The sequence below is a fragment of the Misgurnus anguillicaudatus genome, chromosome 6 (genome assembly GCF_027580225.2).
Source record: "Misgurnus anguillicaudatus chromosome 6, ASM2758022v2, whole genome shotgun sequence".
Taxonomy (NCBI): Eukaryota; Metazoa; Chordata; class Actinopteri; order Cypriniformes; family Cobitidae; genus Misgurnus; species Misgurnus anguillicaudatus.
Genome location: NC_073342.2, coordinates 2,871,336 through 2,889,964, shown reverse-complemented (window position 1 = coordinate 2,889,964; position 18,629 = coordinate 2,871,336). Strand labels below are relative to the sequence as shown.

Below are 18,629 nucleotides of genomic sequence, written 5' to 3'. Positions count from 1 at the left end.
GTATGACAGTGAAGAAGAAAACAATCCTGATAAATATTCACTATGCTTACAATCATTTAAATAAAGACGACTGAAAACATGTAAATGAGAAAAGCTGTAAAAAAACGCTTCTTACCCAAATCTGTAATCCAGATGGCCACACGCTCATAGAGGTAGTTCAGAATCATGATGATGACAAAGTTGATACAGGAAGCAGTTACAGATGTGGCAAACTGAGGTGTGATCAGCGTTCCTATCACTTCCAGCTTATTGGTGGGACTTTCCTTCATAATGCTGGCAAAGGCAGCAAACACGGCCAGGCGGTACGCGATCACCCCGATTATACTGGCGATAATCAGAGAGATCTGTGTTCGGGAGCAAAGCAGTACATGCGTCATTCACACAAAACTGATTACTAGTGCTTAATTAGTTCAAATATTGTTAATCACAGTGCAGTGGAAACTACCGAAAAGCTCTCTATAGGGCAAAATACTAAAACACAACATGCTATTGAACACGCACATTCTCAGCCAAAATGCTCACAAACTTACTGATCTAGGATGTGAAGTGTCCATACAGTCCAGTGAAAAATACTGTACAACACTCTACATATTATTATCTGTATATACTCTTAAAATAAGTTTCTAAAAGGGCTGCATGGTTCCATAAAGAACCTTTAACTTCATCAGAACCTTTCTGTTTCACAAAAGGGTGCTACAGACTACATGTGCATCTAAAAAAATGTGAATATCATGGATTTCATAGCTGCCTTCAGCTCCTCTGTATTGCAACCTGTAACCCGTGTTTTTCCAACCTTCTACCCGTAAAAAGGCACTGGAACGGCAGTCAAACCCGTGACTTCCCACCCGTGAACTCGTACTAGATCGATGTACTCCCAATTCCGAGCTCTGATGTCTAGTGATGGGAGGAACAAAGCTTTTCGAAGCTTTGAATCAATTAAACCGATTGCTTTGTAAATTGATTCAGTTTTTCGAAGCGTTCGAAACACCATACACGCTGGCGACACCTGCTGGTCAAAATAGTGTAAAAGCAGCAAGATCTGTCCAAACATTTTACACTTTTTACAAAATAATAGCAAGATTGTTCTAAAAATAAATAAATTATTTAATTTAATTAAGGGTGTTTTCACACCTAGTTCGTTTGAGCCCTCCAAACGCTCTCAGAGCAGTTCAGGGTGTATATGTGAACAAACCAAGTGCAGACCTGCCAACCTTGGAAATTTTTTTTGAGTAGCAACTTACCGCAGCGGCGCGGCGCGAGGTCAGGCACATTTGCTGATCAGTAGTGATTGAGTTCACATGCTTACTTATGACTTATTACTACAACTTACTACTAAGCAAATTGTTCCCACTCACCACCATATCTAGTCTTTCAACATACAAGTAGGCTATGAAGAACTCATTTAATGAAAAGGCAACCTCCAAAAATATGCCTATTAAACAATATGCTTATGGCATATGTCTTAAATACATGGGACATTATAAATAACAAAGAATCAACAAATAGCATGCTATGTCCTTGCTTTATATTCCAGCAGGCACGTTGACATGAATCTCTAATGGGGCACAGCAGGCCTACCACTACTTTTTCTTTAACATACCTAACATGAACAGTATTAAAATGTTTTAATGCATAAATGCCATGTTAGCAAATGTGCATTCTACAGTACTGATGATAATGAGTCTTTTACACAAATTTACAATAACATTACTTAGCTGCTACTACAATAAAAACATATGTGGATGATCCTTTTGTGTATTTTATCAGCATAGTGTTTAAACCTGCTGAAAAAACAGCATAAACCAGCATGATTCCCATGCTGGTTTAGCTGGTGGACACCAGCATACAGCACCAAAACACAACATGGTCTTGGTGGTGCTGGTATGCTGATGATGACCACCAGCTAAACCAGCACCAAATCATCATGAGAATTAAGCTGGTCTATGCTGGTCACCAGCAAACCAGCAACAAAACACAACATATGCTGGTCTTGCTGGTATACTGCTTTTTTTTCAGCAGTGATGCCAACTGTTTATGAAGTGTCCTAAAGTAGATCTAGTGAACTAAACAGTAATGTCATATCTGACATTATACAACAGTTCTTTCTGGTTCTCGAATCTGATTGGCTAAGAGCCATACGATATTGTGCTGATAACAGCACTGTAGCCGCTTCACCTTTAGTATTATTCCGCCACCTAGTGAATGGAGGTCCTAAGCAGGCTCATCTCTGAATGGAAAAACACAGACGCGCTGTTTGAATCACGCTCCGTGTGTGTGTCTCATTAGTTTACTAGCTCATAAATCAGTCTGAATCCCCAATCTGAAGTTATTAGTCAAAGATCGGCGCTCTTGGATGTTACGTTACAGTTAATGGGAGAAATGTCTTGTCACATCGTGTGGATTATTAACACTTGGAAAGAGGAATATAAACACTCGTTTTTTTTCTGGAGCTATATTTCTTATCAGAACGCGAAAACACCGTGAAACTGCAGGTAAGCACCGCAGCTTTTAAATGTGGACATTGATCATTTACTTTATCGTGACGTGACTATTAAAACATGTTATGAGATATGGCCACTGGTATATTTATAAGCAGCATGCAAAAACATCTCTCTGACACTTATAAAAAACAGTTTTATATAGTACTGACAAGAACAAAGTTTAATAATAATAATCGAGTGCTCGTATCACATTAAGAATAAATGAGAAAGCAATAGTAACGTTTCACAAGTATAGTTTTATTAACTTTTACCTCGCGCCAAAACAATAACAACACAAAAGACACTAAATATTAATTAAAAAACAAGTAATAGTTTGATCATGACACCAAATACTGCTGATTTGATCTCATTTTGACGATCATAAACAAACAAGGCCAACATGAGAGCCGGGGTATCTCTGTCAGAGATGTAGCCCAGAGAGGGCGGTGGTCAGCGGGGCGAGTGAACACTGATGTCCGCTCATGCTTTGGTTCTCATTTGTACCGAATCTCACTAAGCAAACGTTCAAACAGGCGCTATCTTTACTAATCGACTGCAGATTTAAATATAATACATATATATTCTCGACTGAACTAATCTTAAAACTACACTTTGTGACCAAGAAACGGTAATATAAAGTAACGGCTTTTCCGTCCATTGAGTTGTTATGAGCTTCAAAGCAGCCGAAAGTGTTACCTGTCATTCTGGCCGCCCTCAAATCCGTGGCGGAAGAAGTAGTTCTCAAACAAAGAGGCTTTTAAAATAACTCCGTTGTTGTTTTCTAGTTTTCGTTTTTCAAACGTGTGCCGTCGAACTGTTGTATAAAAGCAATATCGCTCTCGGAGTCGTGCGATACAGCTCTATATCATCACGGCTGTGATTGCCTCCGGCACTCGGCCTGCGGCCTCGTGCCTCTGGCCTAATCACAGCCGTGATGATATAGAGCTATATCGCACTCCTACTCGAGCGATATTGCTTAAATACAGAACAGTACACAAACATTGATTTTCTCAGCAATAATGCAAACCTCTAAACTTGGTTTTGACTGGCTGAGCATATAGTTCGTTTTACCTCCCTCATCATCTATACTTTCTGCTTCTATTTCCCTGCTCTGCACAAAAAAAAATCTGATGTACATCGACAGGAGCCAGTAACAATCGAGTAAGAATAAGATTGATTTAAATTCAGAAGCGTACTTTTGTTTTGTCATGTTTTCTCGCGTGCCTCACATCACATGCGCTTCTGAGTGAGCGGCGGCTGAGTGCTACAAAAAGTAAACACAGAGGCTCCGCTCGTGGACATCGATTTCTGCGTGCTCGCGCCAGTTTGTCTTGTGGGACTGCAACGTGTTTACAAGCGTGAATTACGGTTCATATAGCTCAGTTTTTTTGGCGCGATTAACAATGTAAATGAATATACTGGCAAATAAAGTAAAAACTTAAACTTGAGGCACAACATAGGACACTGGGTACAACAGATTTACACTGGGGCACGTACAACAGTAAAAGGCGTCTAGACGCCCCTGGTTGGCAGGCTTATTACAATGGATCCAATTCACAATTCCCATACCCTGCCCATTTACCTTTAAAAACGGTGTTTAGAACCATCCTCCCTTGTAAAACAAGTCACAGTATGAAGATGGACCGGGATGAAAAACAATTTCGTTATTTTCGTTATTCGCTTCGACGGCTCCCCGCTCTCCGCTTTGAAGAGTTTAAAACTAGCGCTATGATTGGTCGACGTCGTCTTTTACCAACAGGTTGCTGCCCAATGCGGTTACACAGATAGACGAGTTGCCTAGTGCGCAAATGCATAGCACTGGCTTTTCGCGTATTTTGAAGTGACAAATCGTAGCAGCGTAGTTTGATGTCTAAATGCGTATCTGTTACGCAAAATGCGTAAAGGTTGGCAGGTCTGCAAGTGATCTCAGACTCCCCTAAAAGGACCCAAAAGCGAACCAAACTCACTTCTGAAGAGGACCAAACTTTAAGTAAACTGGTTTGGTTCTTTTAAAATGAACTATATGTGAAAACACCCTAAGACATAATTAAAAGTGTATTCTGTGTTTTTAGTTTTATTTATGGCAAACAATTAATTAAAACAAACTCCCTTTTTAATTATGCACATTTTTGTCATTAAATCTGTTTATAAACAAAACGTAGATAAAATGGTAGTGTTATTAGTCAGAAGGATTGAATGTTTTATAAACTTTTACAATAAAATTGACTCGAGTTCACCTACACTGGTCATTTGTGATCAACTCCCCCTAGTGGTGAATCGTCGGATTTTCGAAACGTTATGACGTAATGAAGCCTCGTTTGTTAAAATCACGTGACTTTGGCCAGTTTGAAACAAGCTCCGAACCAATGATTCGAAACAAAAGATTTCGAAGCCTCATGAAGCGTGCTTCGAAATCGCCCATCACTACTGACATCACATAGCACGCGAAACCATACAAAACAACAATGGCGGTGGGAATACACTTTAGGACAATTTAACGTTGCAGTCAAATTATTAATAATGTAATAATAATAGTAAAAAAAAAGAGGTCGTCCCAGAATAACCTGGAAAAGGGAGCTGGAGGCAGACACCAAAAAGAGTGGTCACAATTGGGGACAGTTGGAAAGACTGGCCAAGGACCGAGACGCCTGGAGAGACTTTGTTTGTGGCCCATGTCCCAGATGAGACGACAGGCGATGATGATGATGAATAGTAAATAATACACACGATTATGTACTACAGTGTTATGCGTCTAAAACAATAAGTATGTCGTGAAAGTATATCGCCGCATGGACATGTTAAGCTGACGTAAATTCCTTGCGCTCAGGTAGTTTGGAGTGACTTGCCTGGAACGCTCCAAAGTCGTGAGTCGTGGTTTGAAGTCATAATTGACGGGCTCTAAAACCTGCCTGGAACGCAGCAAAAGATTCTCTATGGGGATCAGGTCAGGTGAGTTGGCTGGCCAATCAAGCAAAGTATTATCATGGTCAGAAAACCAGTTACAAAAAGTTTTGGCACTGTGGGCAAGTCCTGCTGCAAAAGGAAATCATCTCCAAAAAGATGGAGGCATAAAGTACTGTAAGATCTCGATAAAGCACAGTGTACCAAAACCAGATGGCATGGCAGCCCAAATCATCACTGACCGTAAGCAAGTTGGATTCTGTGCCTCTTCATGTTTCCTCTAGGACCTTGATTTCCAAATAAAACACAAATTTGACTTGGATCTCAGAAGAGGACTTGGGATCAATGAGCACCAGTCAAGTTATTTTTCTCCTTAGCCCAGGTGACACACTTCTTGTTTCTGGTTAAGAAGTGTCTTGGTTAAGAGAACGTGACAGTTGTAAACCATTTCCTTAAGACGTCTGTATTTGATGGCTCTTGATGACTATAGCTTCAGTCTACTTTTTGTGACGCTCTCCCAAGTTCTTGAATCTGCTTTTCCTAACAATCTTTCAAAGGCTGGGGTCATCTCATCTTTCTATGAATATGTTTTGAAACAGCTCTCTGTGAACAACCCTTTCAGCGATGCTTACCGCGTGTCAATGATTGTCTTCTGGACAACTGTCAAGTCAAAAGTTTTCCCCATAGTTGTAGTTGCGTGTACTAAACTAGGCTAGAAGGTACCTGCTATTTACACTCAAAATTTATCAAGACAATCAAGCTCAAAATAAAATATTCTCATATTTAAAAACAAAAAGTCTTAAAATATTTTAGGTAGTGTGAAAGGAATGTTGTATATTCAAAGGTTTGCTTATTGAATTACCTACAAAAAATACTTTTCCATGATATTCAATTTTTTTAAGATGCACCAGTATAAAAAGGGAATGGTTCTTGACTAATGACTCTTGGGGTTACAAAAAATGGTTCTTGTATCAAACTGTTGCAAAGAACCCTTGTTAGCACCCTTGTTTTTAAGAGTGTATGATAGTTCAAAATCACCTTATATAGTATTCACATCAGAATCACTTATTCATCATTAAAATAATGAAAGTTAATGAAAATCTGAGGTTTTAGAAATGGGTAAACAAATATGATGATGTGTCTTTTGAAACGTTTTTCTCAGTTTGTAACATTTATGATTTGATGCATTGTACTTTTGCATGTATCACACACTGCTCGGTGTTCAGTGAAAGTAAAAAGTAAAGGAAAGTAAAAAGAAAGGAAATTACCAAAATGATCTTATTGTCCTCAAAAAGTTATGAGATTAAAAAGACAATTTTGAACATTTATTCTATGTTCATATTAATAATAGTAAACATTTTGCATGTTTAACTGTAATTGCTGTCATCCCTGCCATTACGGGGTAAATATCTGACTGATAAAGCAAGACGCCCCGGACAAAAGCGTCTGCTAAATGACTACCGGTAAATGTAAATATATCATGTGATATTCTCATCCTTTTCAGTAAACATCTGATACAAGCATATTTCCCGATTTTCATCATATTGTGTTTGTAGTTTGAGGTAGTTTGACAAGTCATAATAAAAATTTGAATTAACATAGGTGTGGTTACCCAGACAGGACTTAAGCCTAGTCCTTAAACTGGCTTTACATCTCTTAACCTGCTTAACGGTGTGGACATGGTACATGATGGGGGACATGTGCATAGATTTCTTGTTGTGAAATTTATTGTATTTTTAAAAAGTGCAACAATTGCATTTTTTTTATAATAATTTCATTATTATCAAAAGACTCATAAATGGAAAATGTATTGTTGAGAAATGGACTAAATATCTCTCTAATAATCTACATTTTATTATCACTATGCAATGAAAATGTACTTTAAATGACAGGGTTGACATGTATTGTAATTTGCTCGTACAGTGTCGGCTTGCAGTTAATTTATAAAAGTGCAACTCGCATTTCTAACAGTCTAATGTCTCCTTATTACACAAACATCAAGTCTAGATCTCAGCTTTTTGGAATTGTGAAGTTTCAAGGGCACTTTATGACGATTTTGACCCTGAAAGTTCTGTTCCAAATTATATTAAGCTGACTTGGTATCTACACTCGCAGCTCCATTCTATAATAAAACAATGATTCTTAAAATAGTTTTAGGATGTGAGACTCACAAACAATTCCATGATTTAAAACACAAATAAATATAATGTGTGTAAAATATAATGTAAACAAGATAAAGATGTTATGATGTTTTCTGGAATTACTCCCTAGTTATATACATTTGTGTTTTCTAGTTTGGGGTTGAATTGGGCTTAACCTTATCTGTTTAAATACTATAATATTTACTGTAAGTACTACGATTATTTTTAAGTAGCCTACTTTCAAAAAAAAAAACTGAAAAAGATTTTTAAATAAACCTATAAGACTGTAGTTTACTAAAAGTTTTTAGTTTGATGGAAAATGGATACTATAAGTGGAATACTGGAAGCTATAGGCAGCTCACTACTGAGATAATTTCTACATTTAATACTCTATATACATAACATCATTGATAACAGTATTTCTTGTTCAACTGTAAGAAAAATGATAATGAATAATGATATATAAAGGTATTAAATGTTTTTGATGCTTACCCAAAAAAGGACGGTGGCCCCAGACAGTAATGAGCGAGCACATTTGCTTGTTGCGGGTAAGTAAGGTTCCATCTCCTACACAGCAAGCAAGCAAAGCAGGCAATATGAGCAACCACCACCACACACCCAGTACAGGAGTCCTAATCTAGCACTGCACCAGTGCCACTAGTATTCACACTGCTGTCTACAAACACTTTTTCTGTTTCTAATAAGTCTACGTTCAAACTTTCAAAGCTGGGATCACACTGCAGTCAGGTCACTAATGCCACACGAACACAGCAAACCAATCTCACGTCGTCCTATACCAGCCTTACCCATAAGAGAACTGTGGCCCAGCACAGGATGAACCTGCCTGCTTTATCAGCTGCTTTGTGCCCTAGATCCCACTCGTGTTCCTACAGAACATGAGCAGAGCCAAACAAACAAGCCAATCATGTTGTTTCTTAAGTAGATGCTAACTTGACTACTAACCACTACTTGACTACTACAGTCATACAGGGGACAGTAAAGCGACAATTTTCTGACCTTTTGGCATATATTTTGCCCTTCCCTCCACATATAGACTTTCCTGTATAAAATCTATTTTTTCCAAACTTAGACAAGATCACATTCAAATTTGGTTTGAATTCTGATTCTAACCTTCATTTATATGCTGCCAGAAAATATCCCATGTCTAATTTAGACAAACCTACTCTCATATGAAGCAATATTGATCATCCCATCAATCCAATCTTTCATGTCTTGGGTTTTGGGGCATTTGCAATTGCAAAAATATCATCCTGGCAGCTGTAACACACCCGATCCTAATAATAATAAATGCATTTTTTTCTATGTTGGGTACCAATCACAATGAATGATGATCCCGGTTGTTCAAACTGTAGTCTGCAATTTTACTCATCACTGCCTTGATATCATTTGTGTCAAAATCAACTTTCCATTTATCCTGACTAACCTCTATGAGTTACCTGACCACTAGCCAACATGCTGGGTCTAGTAATCTTCTAACTAGTCTAGAAAACTAGTAATTTTCTACTGTACCATATACAATGGAAGCATAAACTACCTGGAAATGTTCTTTATTTAAGCTAATGTAAAATCCATTGACAAAACAATAAGAAATCCATGCACAAACGCTGGACAAACAGTTACATACAGTAACACCTGAAATTTAAGAACATCGATTGCAAGAATAATTATATGCAAACAGTTCTGATGATTTTCTGTAGAATGAAACAAATGTTAGCAAAATATGCATAAATAAAATAACATCAATGTATGAGAAAATGATGTTATGTACTTATAAAGAAAGCTCTCTGGGATCAGGCTTACTTTAGTGACATGGTTGATGCGGCGGTTTTTGCATTTAATCTCATATTCGGGTCTGAGCTGCAGGTGTTGTTGTTCTTCCTCCATGTCCACCAGATCCCACTCGTACTCCAACCGGGCCTGACGTCGCTTCCAGAACTCCAAGAAAAGAGTCACTGATGCAAGACAAACATTACAGTTCACAAGTGCACTTGAAGGTACTTAAAAAGGCAATACTAGAATTGCAACATAATTATTTTTATTTTAAGAAAGATTTTTAAATGTTGGACTAAATAATAAGCACCCAATGAAAGCCCAGGATTGGACCTCCAGTACTGAAGAAAAAGCATTTTGTGTGCACTGCTGTAAAAACATCATCATCAGTGAGGTAAATAGACAGCGGTAAATTCGTCATTGTTCCAATAAGGGATGGAGGTTTAGTTTCTATTCTAGACCTGAGGCATTTAAATCGCTCAGTTATGGGGGTCAGGTTCAAAATGCTGACACTGAAGCAGATTGTGCCTTAAATCAGGTCCTAGAACTGGTTCGTCCCAATAGATCAGACGTAAACAGCTAGGCCACTCACTCACTCACTGTAAGCAGTTTCAGAAGCTATTAGGTCTCATTGCAGCTGTGTCCAACGTGTTGAAAATACAAGATTCGGATGCCCTATGACGTATCGACTAGAGATTGGATGTTGATCTATACTTGCTTCAGACACACTCACACCCGGGCAGTCCCCAAAGTGTCACTTCAGCGACCCAGTGTCTCATTCCCTTCTCAGGTAACCAAGATGTTTTCTGAGTTCTAGCAGACCAATCACATCGCTTGCGGTCACCTTATTCTCAGTCCACCTCAATTCAACATATTATGTGAAGCCATTAGTTTAAATGGCTTCATGTTTCAAAACCAGATAAAGGTAAAAAATATTATATATATATATATATATATATATATATATATATATATATATATATATATATATATATTCCATTATGATGAAAGACATGTTCCCTTTCTCTCTGTTTTAATTCCCCTGCTTGTTGACGCAATTTAGGAAGTTTAACTTTTGAATAATGTGTAACAACTGAAACAATAGCGATGTCAAACACTCTCACAACAAATCAGGCACAGAAATTTGTACAGGAACATGACAAGAAGATTTTTTATAAAATTACAGTCTTGTTTTTAACCAAACCTTGCAGTGTGCCTTCAAAACGCCAATATTTCACAAGCAGTCTGAAATTATTTTATTTATTTAAGCTTTTACATGCTTTAAAAACTTGAGAAAAGCCGGTCCACTTCCAGTGTCAAAAGAAAGCCAAAATTACTCTTTGCATGTTTTTTTTTACTTGTACCAGGCTTGTTCGGAGCATTTTGTTTCATAGTTCAGTTCATTTAGGCATATATGAACAGAGCAATCACACTTAGATCGGCAAAAACAAATCAGATCGGAGCAATGAACCAGGCTGTATATGATGGGTAACGATTTACGTTGCATAAAAAGCAGCAGTGTGTTTTGCTAATATGGTCATACAAAACTTTACTGAGCATCTCAAAAAGCTCACTCAAAAGTAATGTGATCAAAATAATTCAATAATAAAAGAACAATTGCAGAGAAACCCCACAGCTGTAGTTTATTCATTCAGACTGAGAATTGCTAATGGTGGGATCCCTGAACATACATGTGGACACTCTGAGTTTGCTCATATGTGATTTGCATTAACTTGCTCATCTGTATGGGCAAGTGGGACAGTGCCCCAAAATATTAATCCACTTAAAAATATAGAACTATATATAAACTTAATCAAATCTAAACTCATAAATGTGTCTGATATTTTTCAACAAATATTTTCTGAGTTTCTAAACTATTTTAAGTCATAAAGTGAGATGAATATGTTTGGAAACTGAGTGCATGGCTCGGTTGGCTACATTTTTCCAATGTAAATTTGTGGTAAAAAAAAAATGTAAATGAAGCGAGCCCTAATAGAGAGTCATGTGGGTAGATTTTACATGACATAAATGTAGTTCCGTAAAATGCTATATCAATCAAAGTAAGCAAAGCGCATATCAGTCTGTGTGACAATGTTAGTACGGACGATTCTTCAGGTTGTATCGCGAGTGACATATAATAAAGTGTTTTATTTCCCATGCTTTTTCTGAAGCACTTATCTGAAAGGCTAAAACCAAATTCAACACCCCCCTCACGCTGAATTATGAAAGGACACTAGACCTCTGCTCAGTGTTCTACATGCATTCAGTCATTTAAATGTAAAGTGTACACCACTAGCAGTTAATTATAGGTCAGTCATATAGCCTACCATACGACCCAGAATCTGCCCCACCTAAATTTATAGCCAAAGTTGTCATTACTGTGTTGGTCCATTTGAAAGGAACAAAGCAAACTGTCTACATGTCTGAAAACACTCATAAAAATCACAGTTTTGGTCTTGAAAAAAGACTTTAAAAGACACAAGGTTAAGTAAATAATGAGAAAACTTTGGGGGAAATTATGGCACATGAAGAAAGGTTTCTTACTCACCCCATATTCCCATGAATATCGCAAAGAACACTGTGGCTGTGTTGTCAAACATATAAGATTGCTGAAAAGCATTTCAGAGAGGTTATAATTTTACATTAGTAATAAATATATACAAAGAAAGTAAACATTTCATTGATGTTACATGATCATGAAAATTGGACTCACCCATGAGGAGCTACAGGTTGAATTGAGCTTCCAGTAGCCACATTTTTGATCACACAAAGGACACATGATGATCTGTCCACCGATGGTTTCATTGCAGATCTCCCTACTACAACAGAGAAACAACAAGAACAAAAAAAAAACAGCTGTCCTTAGCCCCAAACAAGTTTCATGCAAGTTTTACACATAACTGTGATAAGGTGATTTCATAATATTCATAATTGATATCATGCGCATTGCATTCTTAGATGTGGACATTGGCACAAACTATTATATGTGAACTTTATTTATCTGTAGGTTGGATCTGCTAGCAATTCCTTTTTTCTTACTTTTGCTGTTAATAAAAGGCGTTACATATTTTTGTAGACAAAACTCAAACGCGAGGCAATGGTTTTTTTATTGGGTTTTTTAAAAACTCAAAGGAATAATTTACCCAAATTTTCTCATTCTCATGTTGTTCTAATTAATTTTTTTCTGATGAACACAAAAGAAGATATTTTGATAAATTATGATAAGCACACAGCTGGTTGTAACCATTGACTTCCATAGTAGGAAAACAAATATGATGAAATTAATGCGTAGCGTCAACTGGGTGCTTACGATTATTTATCAAAATATCTACCTAATAATTTTTCACAATACTTCCATAATATTTGTTGGCCTACTCATTCAGATTGAACATTTCAACCGATATGTCCATGTAAACGCAGCTATTGTTAGTTTCCTACTTATAATAATAGCTTGACAATACACTACTATACATATTGTGAAAACTCTTTCTCTGGAAAACGATAGCATACCACTTATATAATTTCAACACACATCATCCATGTTTGTCATACATGTATATATTACGACAATACACGTTTATGCTCACCTCCAGGCATTTTCGTTAAATGTGGCCAAACCGTAGATGAAACAGAGCGAACCAACAACTGCAGCGTAAAACAGCATCTCTGTGTAGAAGCCCAACCAGGCAAAGTAAATGCCGATCTTCTCTCCATAGTATTTTCTGTGGTAACAATATATTGATTTTTCACATTACTCACATTCGTCTATGCACAAATTCATTTCAAAATGAAACTTGTGTTGGCTTAATGGGTGGAAGACATGCGATCATTTTGTTTTATTTAAGCTCTTACAACAAACACTAAGTTTATTTAGCAATAAAAAATAGTATAGCTTGATAACAAAAATAGTATATAAAAAAATAAAATTAAATGATGTCATGAAAATCTACTAATACCTCTGGTGAGTCTTAATGCACAGAAGCCAAACAAAATAATGTTTATTGAGCAGTTCAATCTGCAGAAACCAAACTAGCAGCTGCAGAGAGAAGGCTGTATCGAAACCCTTTTCTCATTTATATAGACCACTTCAAAAGATGTAAACAACACTGGTCCAGAAGCACCCCCCGCCCCAGTTTTTTAACACTAGATAAACGTTAGGATAAAATACAACCAACAGAACACATAGAACTGAATCAAAAAGTTAAACAAACATCTTAAAGATAATGATATATGTGAAATAAAACAACAGTCACAAGCTGAAACAGGAAGAGTTTCTGGACCAGTGTTGCTTTTGAAATTGTCTATATGCTTTTTCACGCACCTGTGCCTGCAAAAATCACACCTTTCTTGCACAAATCACACTTTAGACATTTGCAGAACGAACGATCTCTGTTTTTGTCCAGCACTAATAGTGGTACACTTCCATATTGAAACAGTTCATACATACACAGAATGTGCTACTAAAACATCCTGCATAACACTTAGTTACATATTATTAAGCTTAATGTCTTATGTAAAATATACTACTTATAAATCTATAAAGCAAATTCGATTGCAAGGATTACTTCATTTCCTTAAAAAAAAATCCAGCATGTCATCCAAAATGTTGATGTCTTTCTTTGCTAAGTCGAGATTTTTTTTGAGGATAACATTCCAGGATTTTTCTAATTTTAATAGACTTTATTGGACACCAACACTTTACAATTGAAATTCAGTTTTAAAGGGCTCTAAATGATCCCAAACGAGGCATAAGTGTCTTATCTACGACAATCGTTTTGCTAGATAACACCCTTATGCAGTGCTCGAATTGAATCAAGTCTTATGGGAGTCCCCACCATGACAGAGTATCAAAGTATTTATGATAAAAATGACAAATGACAAGTTACTTTTTTATATATTATTGGCATAGTATTATCATAATGATAATAGGCTGTATATTAATATATTGGGAGAAAGTTGTTATATGTGAAATCAGATAATGTGCCTTTATATAGCCAAAATTGAATGATCCTCATTTCATAACACATCTACACCCCTAGTTTTTTTGTTGTTGTATATATTAAGATTGTTCAGAGCTCTGTACGTTGCTCACTATAGCTCACTTTTACCCCTATTTTTACTTTTGATATATTTTTTACTTTTACCATATATGTGTGTGTGTTGTTGTCATTTTTGTTACTTTTGTTGTAGTATATTTGAAAAAAAAAAAAACATTAAAAACATGCATTTAAAAAAAAAAATGAAATTAAAAGCCTTTTAATTACTGAAAATTCATATTTTCTTTATTAATATTTAAAAACAATTGCAGTTTAACATGTAAGAGCCAAATGTTAATAGTAAAAGTGTAAAAGATCAACACTCCTAAACATATTTTGTTTATAACAGTTTACTTTCATTAATTGTTACATGTCAAGTATTCACAACATATAGCCAGTCTTCTCCTAATGACTAAAATTGCACTACATGTTTTCTTTTTTAATATTTTTATAGATATATAGGCTAAACAGCCTTTCCATTGTACATTACATACAGATATAAATGTCGGGAGTTCGCCCCCTAGTGGCAGTCGTAACGAAAACGTAGTTTAATCGTAAATCTGTCATGGGAGAAAACCTTTAATCTACGAATATATGTATAGTTAATAATTTACTTACCAGTAATTAAAGTATTCAAAGGTTACTGATAAAGTAAAACAAAAAATAATTAATAATTTTAACTTTGCACACAGTTTTGATTGGAACACACTGAAATACATCACTTTCAGTCGCCGCGTCACATGCGTGTAGTCGCATAACGTTATTTTCTTGAATGCATCCAAAGCTCGAATCAGATAATTACGCACCCCCAGATGGTTGGCACCCACACAGCCCCTTTCTGTGTTGTCTTGTACAGTGTAAAGGTAAAAGTAAACACGCTGAATTTAAATCAGACTATAGTCGTTTCTCAATAAGGCTGCAGCCTCCGGAGGTCGCATTTTGCATACTTCATTAAGTCTAATTTCAGAATTTTAACAATTATAAAGTTGACAATTATTCTTAGTTAATCGTAAATTGTTGTAATATGCTTATGATTTGTGAATGTAATGCTCAGTTAACTTAAACTTGATGACGAATGAAGTCTGCAAATGCGACCTCCGGAGGCTGCAGCCTTCCGATTGAAAAACGGCCAAAGGTGACCGGCAGGCCGGATAAAGATGATTGGCACTTGGCCCGCCAGTTGACTAGCCCTGACCTAGATGTTTGTTTAAAACGCGTTAAAACTTAACGTACCAAAGCTATATGTATTTTCTAGCTGGGGAAATTATATGCATTCAAGTGATTGCCCCCTCTTGCTATTTTAGACACCCCTCATCAGCGCTGGGCTGAAGCAGCGCTAAGCAAGTACAAAACAAACATGCGCTTAGCAATGGACATTCACATGTTTAAATAGACACGACATTTATTAGTGGAAAAGATTAATTCACAAAATGTACTATCCTTACGAATTCATCAGCATTATTTTTACTTAAATAAAAATATCTGAAGGAACCCCCTAAAGTATAATTTTTACTTCTTATAGGGGAGCCCCCCTCAATTCGAGCACTGCCCTTATGCCTCGTTTGGGATCGTTTACAGCCCTTTGAAACTGCATTGAAACTGTAAAGTGTTGGTGTCCAATAAAGTCTATTAAACTGAGAAAAATCCCGGAATGTTATCCTAAATTTTTTTTATTTCTAATCGAATGAACAAAGAAGGACAAACATTTTGGATGACATGGGGGTGATTCAATTATCTGGACAAAAAAAGGAGTAATCCTTTAACTAGAAAAAAAGAAGTAAAACATTTTAAAAGTTAAAAATAAAAAAACCCTAGCCCATTAAACAAGCCTGTTGTTTCTCCCTCACCGTATGAGATGGAGCGGCTGTTCCTTGTAAAAGCAGCTGAAACGAGCCCAGTGTTTGTACAGGTCGTAGCGTTCACTTTCACAGTTTGGATCTCGAGACCCGGTCCAGTACCTACACTACACACAAACATTACATATGAAATCTTTATTACTATTTCATGAGCTCTCTAGAGACAAGTGTACAAGCTGACAGGTTTGATTTTCTGTGTAAAATACCTACAATCATGTAGTGGAAAGGCCGCAGTGTACGTGCCATTGTTTATAAGCCTTTTAATTCCCTTTTTGTCTATTTCCTCTTTACTGTACGGACATCGGGAAAGGATATAATATACCTACACAGAAAAGAGATAAGAAACAAGCTTTTGGTAATGGCTGTAATGGAGGTAATTCAATATAAAATTACTGTATCATTCTTCTTCATTCCAAATGCAGAAACATTTTGAGTCATTACTAATTCATTGCTAATCTGAGGGGGGGAAATTATCCAGGAGGGCTTAAAATGTATGCTAGGTTTTAGTAAATATTCCAAAAGATCTTACAATTCTGTTGCGTGTGGACGGAGGAAAGAATGTGTCCTTATCTTCGAGGAGAAAAAAGTCGATCTTGCTCTTGTCGAACGTGGCGGTGAAGTAATCCGGCTCTGGACGCATTATATGTTCAGGGAGACGGAGAGGTGTAAAAAGCCAGCTCAAGGGCACTTCTTTCTTTTCTGGAATATCATTTGCTTTAAAAGGGACTTTGATTTTCAAAACATCTGCGTAGGTTGCCAGCACCTCCCAGGGAACGTGGATCTTCAGGAAATACGTCTTTCCATCTTCTGACTCCTGGAACGAGGCAAGCATAACAGAGAAGCAATGTGAAACTCAACATTCAACATCCTTTACATTGGGTGCATTTAAAGAAACACAATGAAATGATTTACAATCATTAGCAAATGGTAATAATCTTGAGGTTAAAAATTAATTTAATTATTAGCGATCTATGACTTTCAAGGCCAAAATTTGCATCCATCCTTCACAGAAGTAATCCACATGGCTCCAAGGGGTTAAGAAAGGCCTTCTGAGAGTAACTGATGCAATCTTGTAAGAAAAATATCCATATTTAAACCTTTATAAACTATAATAACCAACTTAGCGGGCAATGCACACTCTCGCGAGAACCATGCTATGAGTTGTTTAGCTATAGATAACTCAATATCCTCTTGTCTTATATTGAGTCCTTGGTTTAGACATCTTCTTATTCTTGACTGGTGTTATCTTTGTCTCCATGTTCGTCACTACAAAATGCAAGATACGTTCTATGCTAAAACTCTCTGGCAAATGCACATTGAATGCTACCGGAAGCTAGTTTATAATGATTTAAATATAGATATTTTCTTACAAAATCGCATCGACTACCCTCAGTTATATTTTTTTAGTTTTGTGACTAAAACTCAAATCCTAGGTTTAGACTTATTGGTGACTGGTGTTGTTTTGATCTCTCCTTTGTGTCACTGTGCTCGTCACTACACGTCGCACGCTACGGCCTGTGCTGAATTTCACTGGCAGCTTCCAGAAGCTAGTTACTATAGTTAATAAACTTTATAGATATGTTTCTTACAAAATTGCAAGAATGACCATCAGAAGGCTTTTGTTAACCGTGTGGATTACTTCTGTGAAAGATATATGTATGCACTCTTTTGGGCTTGAAAATCATGGACCCTGTTTTCTACCGTTTTAAAGCTTAAAAAGAGCCAGGACATTTTTCGATTGTATTCGTCTGAAAGATGATGGACATATCTATCTCAGATGGCTTGAGAGTGAGCAAATCATGGGGTAGTTTTCATTTTTGGCTTAACTATCCCTTTAATGGGGTTCTTTGTGAAAGTTTTTAAGTCAGGTGCTGTTTTCACTTACAGATTTGTCCTCCGTCTCGAGGTCAAGTCCGGCTTTCTGTAGGTTAGCTTCAAACTCCTTCCTCCGCTCCTGTATGAAAATCAATAATAAATGAGAAGTAATTTGTGCTTTAGGTGCATGCAGTACACACTGCTTATGACACAAAAGTGTTCGAAGTGTTAAATAAAAATTGTGCGCCTCTTTGAATTAAAACCTCCATAAGGTCCCATTCTCCTAGATCTTCTATGTGTGTGTGTGTGTGTGTGTGTGTGTGTGTGTGTGTGTGTGTGTGTGTGTGTGTGTGTGTGTGTGTGTGTGTGTGTGTGTGTGTGTGTTTGTCATAACATTAAATTTGTTGCAGGGTTGTTCCATTCCAATTTAAATTCTATTTGAAAAAAATGGAAAAAAAAATAATGAATCATCAAACATTAGATATATTAGGTTATTAAGTTAATGTATTTGTGATTTATGAACCCGAGGACACAAGTTTTGTTATATAAATGAATACATCACATTTCCTGGAATAAGAAGTTTTTAAGATTGATTTTAAGTTTTAAAGG

The 18,629-nt window shown here is 36.6% G+C and overlaps 1 protein-coding gene across 4 annotated transcripts in view; it reads right to left on the bottom strand.

The window, feature by feature from the left end:
- Positions 1-18,629, bottom strand: part of ano5a (anoctamin 5a) — a 52,059-nt gene that overhangs the window by 10,895 nt on the left and 22,535 nt on the right. For 3 of the 4 annotated variants that reach the window (XM_073868349.1, XM_073868351.1, XM_073868352.1), the window contains 10 exons: positions 18,091-18,159; positions 16,735-17,019; positions 16,412-16,527; positions 16,197-16,307; positions 12,901-13,035; positions 12,027-12,132; positions 11,862-11,922; positions 9,344-9,495; positions 8,329-8,409; positions 116-344 (listed from right to left, as the gene is read on the bottom strand). In XM_073868349.1, coding sequence (XP_073724450.1) covers positions 116-344; positions 8,329-8,409; positions 9,344-9,495; positions 11,862-11,922; positions 12,027-12,132; positions 12,901-13,035; positions 16,197-16,307; positions 16,412-16,527; positions 16,735-17,019; positions 18,091-18,159 — 1,345 coding nt within the window. Of the gene's footprint in view, positions 1-115; positions 345-8,014; positions 8,090-8,328; positions 8,410-9,343; positions 9,496-11,861; positions 11,923-12,026; positions 12,133-12,900; positions 13,036-16,196; positions 16,308-16,411; positions 16,528-16,734; positions 17,020-18,090; positions 18,160-18,629 lie in introns of all 4 variants that reach the window. The other variant, XM_073868350.1, reaches the window with a different exon arrangement.